Source organism: Amphiprion ocellaris, chromosome 11 (assembly GCF_022539595.1).
Source record: "Amphiprion ocellaris isolate individual 3 ecotype Okinawa chromosome 11, ASM2253959v1, whole genome shotgun sequence".
NCBI classification, from domain to species: Eukaryota; Metazoa; Chordata; class Actinopteri; family Pomacentridae; genus Amphiprion; species Amphiprion ocellaris.
In genome coordinates this window covers 5,330,865-5,345,721 of record NC_072776.1, presented here as the reverse complement: position 1 = coordinate 5,345,721, position 14,857 = coordinate 5,330,865, and the positions used below count along the sequence as shown (strand labels likewise).

Genomic DNA, 14,857 nt, shown 5'->3' with positions numbered 1-14,857 from the left:
GTCCCACACATGAACACGGACACACGTTAGACCTGGTTCTGTCTTATGGATTGTCTGTGTCGAATATTGAGATCGGTGATAACGTATTCTCTGATCATAAGCCTGTGATTTTTAATGTCAGCTTTCCGTGTGCTGGTCTTAAATCCAGCGCTCCTGCTCGGTACTGTCGGGTTTTTGAACTCTCTCTCTGCCGGTCGCTTCTCCGCTGCTTTTAATCAGCTCTGCGTCCCCTCTAGTTTATCCTCTATGGATACAGAGGAACTCAGCTCATGGTTCCATTCTATTCTGTCAAGGTGTTCTGAACTCCGTGGCTCCTTTAAAGACTGCACATCGTAGAGCAAAACTGGAGCCCTGGTTCAACGACGCAACTGGAGCAGTGAGGAGGGAGTGTGGTAGAGCTGAGCGCAGCTGGAAGAAGGACAAGCTGCAAGTGTCGTTTTTAATTTTAAAAGACCGCTGGAGAGACTATCAGACTGTGGTTAAGGAAGCCAAAAGGGCTCACTTAGCTGGAGTCATTGAGTCAAACTGCCACAACCCTCGAGTTTTATTTAATACCACTGACTCAGTTTTAAATGCTCCCAAGCCGGTTTGCCAGGAAGCATCCATCGAACTGTGCGTCAACTTTCAGGAGTTTTTTATTGATAAAGTTGTTAGTACAAGGGCTCTGATCTCAGCTCCTGCCGTCGACCCCTCTGCCTCTGTCTGCTGCCGGGCTGGGCTCCATAAATTTCAGCCCGTTACTCTGTCGTTTTTCATAGACACTGTCGGCCACATAAAGGGTCCCTCACGACTCCATCCCGCCTCACTTTTTAAAAGAGGTTTTTCCATGTATTGGGCAGTCAGTTTTAACCGTCATTAACAGCTGTCTGTCCACTGGCGTGGTCCCCCACTAGTTTTAAACACGCTGCAGTCCAAACACTGCTGAAGAAACCTGGCCTCGACACCACAGTTTTATCTAACTTCAGAACAATCTCCAAGCTGCCCTTTCTTTCCAGAATTTTAGAGACAGTTGTTCATGCCCAGCTGAAGTCCTCTTTAGATGAGTACAACGTACTGGAGGTTTTTCAGTCTGGTTTTCAGACTCTGCATAGCACGGAGTCAGCACTGCTACGGGTTTTTAATGATGTTCTCCTGGCAAACGACTCTGGGGATGATGCGGTTCTTGTTCTTAGCCAGTCTGCTCTAGCGCGTCTCCAGTTGGCTCAGAATGCTGCTGCTGCCCTCCAAAATATGAGCACATTACGCCTGTTTTAGCCTCCCTCCATTGGCTCCCCGTGCGCTTTAGGGTTGCTTTGAAGGTTCTTTTATTTGTTCTTAAAGCCTTAAATGGTCTGGCCCCTCCCTACCTCTCTGACCTGCTCCATCCTCATCCATCCTCATCCCTCCTCACCAACCCTCAGATCAGCTGTTCAGCTGCTTCTAGAGGTTCCGAGGTCTAGGAGGAAGCTCAGAGGAGATAGAGCCTTCTCTGTTGCTGCTCCCAGATTGTGGAATAATCTCCCTATGCACATCAGAGAGGCTCCCTCACTGGCGGTTTTGAAAACCAAACTTAAAACCTATTTTTATTCACTGGCTTTTAACACAGCATGAGACTCTGCTTCTGTTTTATTGTGCTGCTGTCTTAATATGTGTATGTTTTATTTATTGTTTTAATGTTTTATTTCGTTGTTTATTGTACAGCACTCTGTTTCAGCGGCTGCTGTTTTAAAGCGCTTTAGAAATAAAGTTGAGTTGATTTGAGTTGACTTGCATTTAACTGTTAAAGTCAGTGTTTCTAGTTAGGGTCCGAGCACCGACTGGTGCGAAGACCCTATTGGAATGCAAGGAATTATTAGGGTCCGAGCACCGAATGGTGCGAAGACCCTATTGGAATGCAAGGAATTATTTATTATTATTCTTTGGCGAACTTTTGAATTGCATTTTTGGTGGCCTTATCATACCCCAAAACACGTGAGACTTGGCATGCACATTAGGACCGGCGAAAAATTTGATTTTTTGTGGGAGTTGCACATGTGTCTGGCAAAATCGCTCCATAGCGCCCCCTACAAAGTTGCAAAAAGTTGTCATTAGGCCAACTGGCAGCGTGTTTCATCCACAGCTACAAAAATGTGTATGCATATGCAGCACATCAGGACCCACGAAAAAGTCAATCATGACCACGCCCTAAACCCAACAGGAAGTCGGCCATCTTGAATTAGCTGTAAATTTTTTAAAATTAATAACTCATTGGGGATAAGTCCGAGAGACCTCAAATTTGGCCAATATATGCAAACACACAACCTGATGAAAAGTTGTCAAAATGTTCATCTCATTTCAAAGGGCGTGGCCATGGCGACTCCCAAAAAAATGGATCCTTCGCCATGAAACAGGAAGTGGTGTCTAACTCAGCTGTACATGCTCCAATCTGCCTGAAATTTCACATGTTTGATCAGTGTCCAGCCCTGACGACATCCATGGGGTTATATACATTCACAGTCATAGCGCCACCTTGTGGTAGCAGGAAATTGACATTTTTCACACTTTGATGTACTATTCTTAGCACATTGATCAGATTCACCTCAAATTTGGTGACATAAGCCAGAACACATTGATGATGATCCCCACAGAAAATGGCGGCTCGTCATCAAGGGGCGTGTCTGTGGCGGCGCGGCGAATTTCGATTTCTCGCCATGAAAATTGAATTATTAATATCTCAGCTGGAAATGGTCCAATCTGGACCAAACTTGATGTGATGGACACCAGTCAGGTTCTGAACACATCCACATTCATAAATTTAGAAATAGTCATAGCGCCACCTATTGGCAACAGGAAGTAATTGTTGTTACATTTGCACCTACCATTGCCGGAAACTTTGTCATATCATCTTGAAAATTGGTCAGCTGACTGGTTATGCCTAGACGATGCCACAGTGTGAAGATTTTGACGATTCATAAAACAGTATTGCCGTGGCAACACATTGTTGCCATAATAAACAAAGTACTTTTTGACAGGTTAAAAATGCTCAATTGCTCGCCAAAATTACCACACATATCTGGACCGGCAACCCATTTGATATTTTAGGAAAACTGCACATGTGTGTGGCAAAATGGCTCCATAGCGCCACCTGGAAATTTTCAAACAGTTACTACGCCCAGTACGTTTTAGCTAGAATCATGAAACTTGGCAGGCATATGTAACTCGTCAAGACACACAAAAATGTAATTGACACCCATGCCCAAAACCCAACAGGAAGTCGGCCATTTTGAATTATATGTCATATGTTTTGACAATTTTGGGTCATTTTTAGACATTTTGAAAAGCTATAAACTCAAACAGGGTAACACTGAGAGAGCTGAAATTTGGCCAGGATGTAGTCCAGGCATGGGTGATCAAAAGTTATCAAAATGCTCACCTTAAGTCTGAGGGCGTGGCCATGGCGGCCTCCTGAATTTTGGTGCTTCGCCATGAAACATCAACTGCTGTGTAACTGCCCTAAACATGCTCCAATCTGCCTCAAACTTTACATGTATGATCAGAGTCCAGCCCTGATGACATTCACATGCTGAAATACAGCCACAGTCATAGCGCCACCTGTTGGTTGGAAGGGAATTCTCTATAACTAGCCTGTACATGGTCCGATCTGCCTGAAATTTTGTATGTGTGATCAGAGTCCGACCCTGATCACATTCATAAGCCAATATACACTCTCGGACGCAGCGCCACCTGGTGGATGGACAGGAAAAGCTCTATAAGTAGCCTGAACATGCTCCAATCTGCCTGAAATTTTACGTGTGTGATCAGAGTCCGGCCCTCATCGCATCCATAGGCCGACATGCACTCTCGGTCGCAGCGCCACCTGGTGGACGTGCGTGGATTCGCCGACCAGCAAGGATGCGAGGACCCGTCCAACGCTGCTTTAATTCTATATTGTTTCTCCAAAGTAAAATGTGAATTAGATACAGGAAGTAGAGCAGAAAGTAGCAGGAAGTAGAAATACTTCTCCACTCTTCACTAATGCATTCTGATTTACCAGTCTGTGCTTTGCACTTGTAATTTCCCACAGCCCCTGAAGGCAGCATGTCCGAGCAGCTGACGCAGAGCTGCAGTCAGTCAGAGTCTCCTGTTGCTTCCACCAGTCCACAACGCAGACACGTTCACAGCGTCTCACCGTGTTTCTGAGGAGCTTTTCTGCTGGTTTCACTGGAACTCTGGAACGATGCCGCTGAGAGAAGCTCTTCAGAAGCTCTGAGATGGAAAAGACCTCCGTGGAAGATGACTGCGTGGATTCAGGAGCCGAGACCGGAGGGTGAGTGGAGCTAAGGTCCAGAATGTGTCTTTAACTGGTTGTTTCTCACTGAGTTTAGGACTTTTTGGATTGTTAAGACTTTGAAATCCAATTTTTATTCAGTTTAGCTTAAGAAAGTGAAGCCTAAGTTTCAGAATAAAGTAGTCTAAGCTAACGATAGATAGATAGATAGATAGATAGATAGATAGATAGATAGATAGATAGATAGATAGATAGATAGATAGATAGATAGATAGATTGACCCGTTTTAAAGTTTGAAAATGTGGGGAAAACATTTATTTTCACAGTGAAACTTCTGATGTCCACATTTTCAACATTTTTGGGAAATATTTGAACATTTTTTGGTGGAAAAAAGAAATGTTAAAAATGTTTCTTAACAACATTCACAAAAAAACTACCAAAATCCAGCGAATTTTTCCTGGATTTTGGTTGATTTTTTTGTGAATGTTCTTAAAGAAAATATTAGAAGTTTTACTGATATATATGGAATCACTTTAGATATTTTTAGGAATTTTTTGGGAAGATTTTTACTCATTTTTTGAAAATATTTACAAGAATTTTCTTGCCAAATTTGGGGGATTTTTTAAAAATAAAACTTTTCAGGGAAACTTTTAAGAAATTATTGGAATTTTCTTCCTGAAGGTTTTGCAAATTTTCAGAAATTTGGGGGATTTTTTTGCAGATTTTTTGGATTTTTTTCAGACAAGGAAACAATATTTTTTGGTGCCCATAAATGAAGACAACAGGAGGGTTAATAGTGAGAAATACTGCTTCACTTTGTCAGATAAGCTGGACTGCGTTAAATTAGCACATTTTTAAATGAACTTTGGTTCGTCTTAGTTGAATGACCAGCTCCAGTTTGTGATTCTCATGTATTCAGACTAAAATCATAAAATATGTTGTGTTCTGGAAGTTGATGCTGCTCCTGGTTGACCAATAATTGATGTAATGTCTGAATAAGAGGTGAAATGTTGTGTTTACTGTAAAGCTGAGTCTTAATCAGCTGTTTTTTTCTTTGCTGTGAATAGAGTCAAATGAACCTTTGTCTGTTTCAGCCTTTAAACTAAGATGTTTCCTGGTTTCTCCAGCGGTACGTTGGATGTCGTAGAAGTGAATGTTTGTGTGTGACAGAGGCATTAAAGGATCGTTCACATTTTTTGAAGTTTATTTAGAAACGATACAGACGTGACCATATGTACAGATGATGGAGGCTTAGTTGTAGATTTATTTTAAACATCTTAAATAATAAGACAGTTGATTTTCTGCATTCTGGTGAATCTTTATGCATCAGGTTATAGTGAAAATTCAGTGATTTATGCAAAGAAAAACACAAAATAAGTGAACCTTCAAGCGGATATGAAAAAAGTGAAAGTTTTTACTGTTTTTATTGGGGAACAGTGCTCTGACTGTTTATTGGGACGTATCGCTTTCATCCTTCCTGAAATCTACACCCATGCAGATTCAAAGGTCCAGTCCTTTTAGAGTGGATTTCTGCTGGTGTAGATCTGGTATAGATCTGCATTGGAGGTGTAACTTCCACATTTCTTTTTTCATATGTATGTGTTGATCCCAGATTATTTTGCAGTCCTGATTCCATCTGAGTCACAACACCAGCCAGGTGATGCTGCTTGGAATATTATAGGAAGTTAAATTAAAAGATGTAAATACAGGTTTTGCTCATCACCACATGTGAAGTCTTCAGTGCTGCCACTTTAAAATAGTTTAAGGAAATAGAGTCCAGAATGAACACTAGGAATGTAAACAGTAAACTATTTTAATGTACATATGGACATGAATGTCATTTCCAGATGATTTTTTTTTTTATAAATGTGAACCTCTCCTTTAATCTCTTCAGTGAGTTCATGAGAAGTTGTGTTTTTTGCGGTGAAGGCAGGCATTAACTGACGTCCTGTTTAATGCCTCCAGATGTGTTTTGTCTGATTTCATGTCTAGATCAGTGTTTTTATTCACATTTTGGGAACTTTCTCTTTGTTTTCTGATGTCTGAAAGTGTCTTAAATACCTCCTTAAAGGGTCAATGTGGGGAAAAAACAAGTTTTAAAGTCTAAATGACCTGATCTGTGGTAGCATGCCATTATTCTGCATATTTACAGTGAATTTGTTCAATTACTCAACTTTTTCTCCACTAATCCAGTGAAAGATCTTTGCTTCTCTCACACAAGTTGATCTTTTAACTAATCATGAGTGTTTAATAAGAAAGAGGATCAAGAATAACTGATCATTAGATCATTTCCACATGTTGTCTGTGTTTGCTGATAAAGACTTTAAAATAAAGCACCGACATCAATGATGCACATTGACCAATAGAGAAGTATTTCATGGGATGTTTGCATGTAGATTGAAGTAGTTTCTTATTTAGTTCAGTGAAAACTTTCTGTCTGCTGCTGTCAGGGATTCATCACAGTAAAAACGGACACAATATTATGTTAATTCCACGCCAGCAGAGACTTTATGTTCTCTGCAGTTCAGTTGGAAAAAAAAATTGCACTAATTTTGATTTAGCATATCAGATATCTGCAAAAAATCCAGCATCATGAATCCCTAGAAATGTATTTTGTCCGTATCTCCCAGGCAGTTATAACACGTTTCAGGATTAAAATATTGGATTGAGCAGCTTTAGGCGTCTGTAGTTCTGATGAAACATAAACAGTGCTGTTTAACTGACATGTTTAAAATATTAATGCACCAGATTGCAACTAAAAAACTAATTTTCAGCTCAGCAGGTTGACGTTAACCTCCTGTTGTCCTCATTTATGGGCACCAAAAAATATTGTTTCCTTGTCTGAAAAAAATCCAAATATTCAGCAAAAAAGTTCCCCAGATTTCTGAAAATTTGCAAAACCTTCAAGAAGAAAATTCCAATAATTCCTTAAAAGTTTTATTTAAAAACAATTTTTTTACACATATATCAGTAAAACCAATATTTTATTTAAGAACATTCACAAAAAATCAACCAAAATCCAGTGAAATTCGCTGGATTTTGGTTGATTTTTTGTGAATGTTTGTAAACATTTTTAACATTTCTTTTTTCCACCAAAAAATGTTCAAAGATTTCCCAAAAATGTTGGAAATGTGGACATCAGTAGTTTCACTGTGAAGATGTTTTTTTTTTTTCCCCCACATTTTCAAACTTTAAAACGGGTCAGTTTTGACCCGCAGGACGACACGAGGGTTAAACTTTAAAATCAGGTCTAAATAAATACAGCAAATATGTGAAAATGACTAAAATAAGAGTCTCATAAGAATAAAACAGTGGACTAACATGACTAAAGACAACAAACTACAGGGCGTATATCAGCCTCCAGTCTGCTGCTGGAATCCTCTAGGTGGGAACATCAATGTTCCGTTTGTCGGAGTCACCTGGGACCCATCTACCGATTATTAGCCGTGAACTGGAACCAAACATCAGAATGTTTGTGAGAGAACTTCTGTTTCATGGGACAGAAGCAGCACAGACCTCTGAGGAGAAACAGGAAGGTCCAGCTGATAACCAGAGACACCAGATCACATCCTCCACCTCCTGTCCACTCCTGCTTTACTTCCACTGCCTCCTGCAGACACTCATCAGTGAAGTTATTCCTCAAATCACGCTGCAGTAGTTCCAGAATCTCTTCTTCTCCTGCATGCTGCATCACTGATATATATTCTTGAACATGCTGTTGAAAATAGCAGTTAATACTGAGTTGTTATAGATTTAAAGACCTGATCAATACGTTCTATCACTGATCAGTTCTCTTTCATCATCTGCTGATTAATCTGGAGACTTCTAGAACAACATTTGTTCCAAATTCAAAACTGTCAATAAGTCATTTGCATTGTTTCCTATTTTATTTTAAAAAAGAAAGAATAATAATAATAGAGATAAATCCAGAAGAAGTTAAAATTCTTTAAGCAACCTGTTTGAATCCAAAATGTTCAGTCTCTTAGCTGTTGACGATTAAATTCATTGTCAGCTAATTTGATAACTGATTCATTGGCTTGCATAATATATAAATATATATTTTCTTAAAAAAAGCTTCTTAAATGTTAATATTTTCTGTGACAGTAAACTGAAACTGATTGATGAATTATGGGCAGAAGATGAGTCAGCAACTGTTTTGATGATTGTTATTTGTTTAAATCATTTTTAATGCAAAAAAAGGCCAAAGATTTGATGGTTCCAGCTTCAAATGAGAGAATGAGTCTTATTATTACAGTAGTTTAATTATGTTAGGAAAAAATACTAAACTGTGATGAGCATTTTTCACAATTTACTGTTAATATATAGACCAAACTTTTAATTAAATAATTAGTATATTAATTCATAATGCAAGCGATCATTAATTTAGGATCTAGAATATTGAACTTTGTCATTGGATGCTTAAATGATGTCCTCCATAGCAGCTTATTTAGTTAAATAATTGAAGTTACTTTTGTGTTTTCTGCTTGTTCTGATGGTAAAAACATAATAATTTTAATCAAGTTTCATGTGAATAATGATGATAATGTTATAGTCTAAAGGAGGGCGTCAGATTAAAAGTCAGGAAATGTGAGTTTCCATCTCCATTCAGTCGTCAGGGTTTCTGGCAGCGATTCTTCCTGAACATAAAAAGATCCTGGAGTTGACGGGCCATGAAACCATCCATGAGTCACTGGTTGGAGCAGACAAACTGTAGATGGAGGATTTATCGCTTCATGTTTACTTTCTTCTGTGATCTTTCTTCCTCCATTCTGATCAAACTCTTGAATCTGGAGGCCAACGAGCCTTTTAGAGTCACTCTACCGTCCATCAGGTCGGTCTGCAGTCGAAGCGTTTGTGCAAACGGAGCTACTGTCTATCTTCACTTCACTTTGCGTTTATTGTCTTTGGACGGGGATGAAGCGAGGCGTCAGCACGGCAGGCGAGATGCTAACGGACTCTGCTGAGGGAGTCCAGGGAGTCTTTAAACAGACTCTCTACCTCCAGCTCTACTCTGTCAGAAAACCAAAGCTTTCCTCATCTGTTTTCCACTCTTGTGACTTTCACTCTGTGTCCTTTTTGCTGGAACCTTCTGGTCATTAATAATCTCTGATCTGTATATTTGTCTTTCTGTCCCTATGCCATTGTTTTCCTATCATTTCTACTTCTTACCCTCCTGTACTCACCTCTCTCCCATCATCCCCGTCTCTGCCGGTAGCTAGATTGATAACCTCCTGCTGCAGGAAACAGCCCCGTTCTTCTGTTTCCTGCAGCTCCAGAGGCCTTATTAGTTTACAGTTGGACACAGGGAGGAGCAGTGTTCTCTGGCTGTCAGCTGACTCCTGAGGGACTAATATTCTCAGGTTGGGTTCATGTGAGCCGAGAGGATTCATGTATGCTGGACATGCACGTGTCTTTTATGTGAAATTACACAGAAGGTCAGAATTAGATTTTAATCTATGGAGATGAGATTAGCAGAAATCTGATTTTAAAGATGTTAGCTTTAGATTAGACTCTTATCTTCTGAGTGGGTCTGACTATGGACCAGTAATCAGAGGGGAATGATCCTTTACGTCAATTACTACATCAGCATTTAAGAAATAAGCTTATTATCTTTTTTAGATAATGTTAGATGAAGAGACTGACATGTCTCACCTTTAGCACCAATATCATGTTCATTTATGTAGCGTATACACAAACACGCATGTAAATACAACTGTTTTGTCCCAAACTGTAGGAGAGTCACCTCAAAACCACAAATAGTCATCATTGTATGTATGTTTTTTGTCGGTATTAAACAGAAAAAGATATATAATAGGCCAACAATGAGTTTTAGAGGTGCTGATGTTGGTGTATTTTTACCTCTGGGGCTAAAAAACACGGACGCAACAAAAGCTGCAGTTGCTCGAATGGCCACTAGAGGCTGGCTCCAAAAGCGAGTCAATCCTCATAGATTTCCATGTTGAAATGTTCAACTTTACAGCCAAAAAATACATGTTTAGAGTCTGGTATGAAAACAGTTCTGGTCTCTATAGCTAATTTCACCGTTCATGACAACTGTACAGGGCTTTAATTTATATATAACTTTAAGTTATATTAAAGGTAAAAGTTAAGTATTTTTAACCCTCTTGTTGTCTTCATTTACGGGCACCAAAAAATATTGTTTCCTTGTCTGAAAAAAATTTAAAAATTCAGCAAAAAAAATCCCCAAATTTCTGAAAATTTGCAAAACCTTCAGAAAATTCCAGTAATTTCTTAAAAGCTTCCCTTAAAAGTTTTATTTAAAAAAAAAAAAAGGACAAATTTGGCAAGAAAATTCTTGTAAATATTTTCAAAAAATGAGTAAAAATCTTCCAAAAAAATCCTAAAAATATCTAAAGTGATTACATATATATCAGTAAAACTTGTAATATTTTCTTTAAGAACATTCACAAAAAATCAACCAAAAATTTTGGTTGATTTTTTTTGTGAATGTTCTGAAAGAAACATATTTTTTTTAAACATTTTTTTTCCACCAAAAAATGTTCAAAAATTTTCCAAAAATGTTGAAAATGTGGACATCACAAGTTTCACTGTGACATTTTTATTTTTTTCCACATTTTCAAACTTTAAATCGGGTGAATTTTGACCCACAGGACAACACGGGAGTTAAGGGCATGCCATCATAGCTCAGAGACTTTTGGACGGCCGCCTCAGCTCCATTTCTTTCCTCATTTATGGATTAGCAGGATTTAGGATCAGTCTGGTTTTGTCAGGACAGCTGGAGCACCACACTGAGCTTCAAATTCAGTTTTCAGAAAACCATCTTTATATAAACTGAGCCCATCTCGCTATATTCCTCATTCCTGTCTTTATGCTAAGCTAAGCTAATCACTCTCTCTTCTGCTACACAACATCTGATGGGAGAAAACAAAATGAAACCATCTTGGCCGTGTTTCAGCATCGTTTCACAATGTTTGCTTCCACCAGCCTGTCGTTGCATCATTTAAATACCATTAACTGAGTGTTTCCTATTTGGAACTGCTCGTTAGGAAACCCAACTAACGATGTGTATTTTCTGTTCAGATCAGTTCTGGGTTTTATTTAGACGAAACTGTCAGTGATGGTGGGATGCTTGCCGCTTTCTTGTGGAGCTCCAGACTCAGAATTCCCAGAAATTTGCAAGATGTCCTCCTCAGAATGACAACAAAGAGGCAGAAGTTTTTTTTTTCCAGCTCAGTTGCTGTAATTAGAGTTTAATTGCTGTGACTGCAGGGCAGCGTTAGCATGCAGGAGTCAGGACTGATACCAACATTCTCATCTGAAACAACTCAATTACTGTAAACTGTTCCTATAGTTAAGCAGAAATCTGTTGTAAATGAAGATCCAGCATTTTTAAAATACTTCTTATGGTACTTTTAAGAGAAAGGTGGTAATTATTACAGAATGTCAATTTTTCCAGCTTGTCACATCCTATCATGTATTCTGTTGCTGGATTGTTAACCCTCCTGTTGTCTTCATTTATGGGCACCAAAAAATATTGTTTCCTTGTCTGAAAAAAAATTCAAAAATTCAGCAAAAAAGTTCCCCAAATTTCTGAAAATTTGCAAAACCTTCAGGAAGAAAATTCCAATAATTCATTAAAAATTTCCCTTAAAAATTTTATATAAAAAAATCCCCCAAATTTGGCAAGAAAATTCTTCCAAAAAAATCCTAAAAATATCTAAAATGATTACATATATATCAGTAAAACTTCTAATATTTTCTTTAAGAACATCCATATAAAAATCAACCAAAATCTAGCAAATTTCGCTGGAAACAGTCACACAGCTGTCGAATAAAGTCTATAAAATGCAAAACAACTGGATTTTGTTTTGAACTATAGTGTCATGTAGTAGAAATCTACAGTATCAGAGTGTAGGAATACCTGGAAGCTCTACTAGAGCTCAGTTTGCTGGAGCTTCTCGTGGATTTAACACAGAGAGAAACTGTCTGGTGACCTTTTCCAGCTGGACGTCTCCTCCTGTTTAGCCAGATGTCAGCACTTTATTTGAAATAGGAGTGTGTCGTCCTGTAAATCATGCAGATTGCACTTCGTACTGTAATATAAACTCCCGTCTCCTCTCTCTGTTTCTTGTCCTGTCGTTCTCTCCCCCTCCTTCCATGTCCACATCTTTCCTCTATTTTCTGTCGTCCTCTGCAGGTCTGATTACAGTCCCCTGTCCTCAACCAGCAGTAAGTAGAACCAGCAGATCTTCCTACCACTAAGAGCTCCAGTCTGAGGTTTATTTCACTGATACACACCAACTAAATAAATCCACCGGCTGTTTGTAGACCTACAGCAGATTTAACCCTCGAGTCGTCCTGCGGGTCAAAATTGACCCGTTTTAAACTTTGAAATGTGGAAAAAATATATATTTTCACAGTGAAGCTTCTGATGTCCACATTTTCAACATTTTGGGGAAATCTTTGAACATTTTTTGGTGGGAAAAAAGAAATGTTAAAAATGTTTCTTAAGAACATTCACAAAAAAAATCAACCAAAATCCAGCGAATGTGAAGTTTTACTGATATATATGTAATCACTTTAGATATTTTCAGGATTTTTGGGAAGATTTTTACTCATTTTTTGAAAATATTTACAAGAATTTTCTGGCCAAATTTGGGGATTTTTTTAAAAAAAATAAAACTTTTAAGGGAAACTTTTAAGGAATTATTGGAATTTTCTTCCTGAAGGTTTTGCAAATTTTCAGAAATTTGGGGAATTTTTTTTGCTGAATTTTTAGATTTTTTTTTCAGACAAGGAAACAATATTTTTGGTGTCCATAAATGAGGACAACAGGAGGGTTAAAGGAGGCAAAAACAAGCTTCTACATGCTCCTCTAATGATATTTTACACATTAGATTTACTAAACAGTCGAACATTTGTCTCAGTGGAGCAATGATCCCTAAAACTGAGGTTAAAAAGAAGTTTTTCTAGGAAAATCTTGTTAGTGTTTTGAAAAACAATAAAAAACGTACAATTTTTCTCCCAGTTTGCATGAAGTAAAAAGATTTCTTCATGCACTGACATGAAGTTTCAGTCCCTGGACATAAACAATGCAACCATTTGTCAAGAAAAATATGGAGAAAACACACAGCTGGAGCAAACAAACACCCATTTATACTGGTTTACTGATGACAGAAACAACCCGTTTAACCAGACGATAATTGTTTACACGTTTAACTCATATTTTACACATGGACAACTTTGTTTTGCTATAATTTGAATCTTGGGTTTAACCAGTGGTGAAAGAAGAATTCACATGCATTAAAAATGTAAAAATACTACTTTACATGTAAAAGTTCTGCATGAAAAATCCTACCTAAGTAAAAGTTTATCAGAATAATGGTGTTTTTCCAGGATTAGGGTTAGTAGGGGTAGTAGAGTTGGGGTTAGGGTTAAATTAGATTATGAATCCTGAACCATTGGTTTATCAGCATGTTCCTGCTAAAGCTGCTGCAGGTGGAGATACTTTCAACTACTTTATATGCCATTTCAGGTTGTATTTTTGATTTCAAATTGCATTTTAAAACAATGCAGTTAACAGATTGTAAAGCCTGCTGGTTATAAAACACCTCATGCCTACATCTGACTCAGGATTTCAGCTGTAAATGGATTCTGTCCTTCTGATCTGATAGTCCTGGTATCACTGCTGTCTCATGTTAAAGCTCCACCACGTTGTAAATCTATGACGCTGAATATTTAACTGAAGCTTGAATTTAAACCAGGGCTGTCAAACATGTGGCCTGCGGGCCAAAACAATATATATATATATATATATATATATATATATATATATATATATATATATATATATATATATATATATATATATATATATATATATATATATATATATATATATATATATATATATATGTACACACAAATTTACAAAACCTTCAGGACGAAAATTCCAATAATTCCTTAAAAGTTTTATTTTTTTAAAAATCCCCCACTTTTGGCAAGAAAATTCTTGTAAATATTTTCAAAAAATGAGTAAAAATCATCCAAAAAATCCTAAAAATACATAAATATAGATAGATTACATAAATATCAGTAAAACTTCTAATATTTTCTTCAAGAACATTCAGAAAAAATCAACCAAAATCCAGCGAAATTCGCTGGATTTTGGTTGATTTTTTTCTGAATGTTCTTAAAGAAACATTTTTTTTTAACATTTCTTTTTTCCACCAAAAAATGTTCAAAACTTTCCCAAAAAATGTTGAAAATGTGGAAGTTTTCACAGTGAAAAATTTTTTTTTTCACATTTTCCAACTTTAAAATGGGTCAGTTTTGACCTGCAGGACGACACGAGGGTTAAGAGTTAATCAGAATGTGGATAAGATCTTTTTTTTCTTTTTTTTTTTTTACCTTTCGGTTTTTCATCCATCTCTGTCGTCGTGATGCTGGCATTAATGAAACATCCCCAGCTGGTCAGAGACTCATTGATTTAATCCCTGATCCATCAGTAATAATCTCTCTGATGCTCATTGGGAGTTACAGATCAGCTGCTTTATGCTGACTGTGTGTGAAGTGGGACCGCCTCCTGCTGTGTAGTTGTTCTGTGTGTTTGTGAAGGTGTGTGTTTTC

The 14,857-nt window shown here is 37.7% G+C and overlaps 1 protein-coding gene across 4 annotated transcripts in view; it reads left to right on the top strand.

The window, feature by feature from the left end:
• The first annotated feature begins 4,073 nt into the window (after nt 1-4,073).
• LOC111573982 (protein FAM124A) overlaps nt 4,074-14,857 on the top strand; it is a 45,785-nt gene continuing 35,001 nt past the window's right edge. Inside the window, exons 1-2 of one of the 4 annotated variants that reach the window (XM_055015474.1) lie at nt 4,074-4,285; nt 12,426-12,459. In XM_055015474.1, the coding sequence (XP_054871449.1) occupies nt 4,230-4,285; nt 12,426-12,459 (90 nt within the window). In that variant the 5' untranslated portion in view covers nt 4,074-4,229. The remainder of the gene's footprint in view (nt 4,286-12,425; nt 12,460-14,857) is intronic. The other 3 variants (XM_055015471.1, XM_055015472.1, XM_055015473.1) reach the window with 3 other exon arrangements.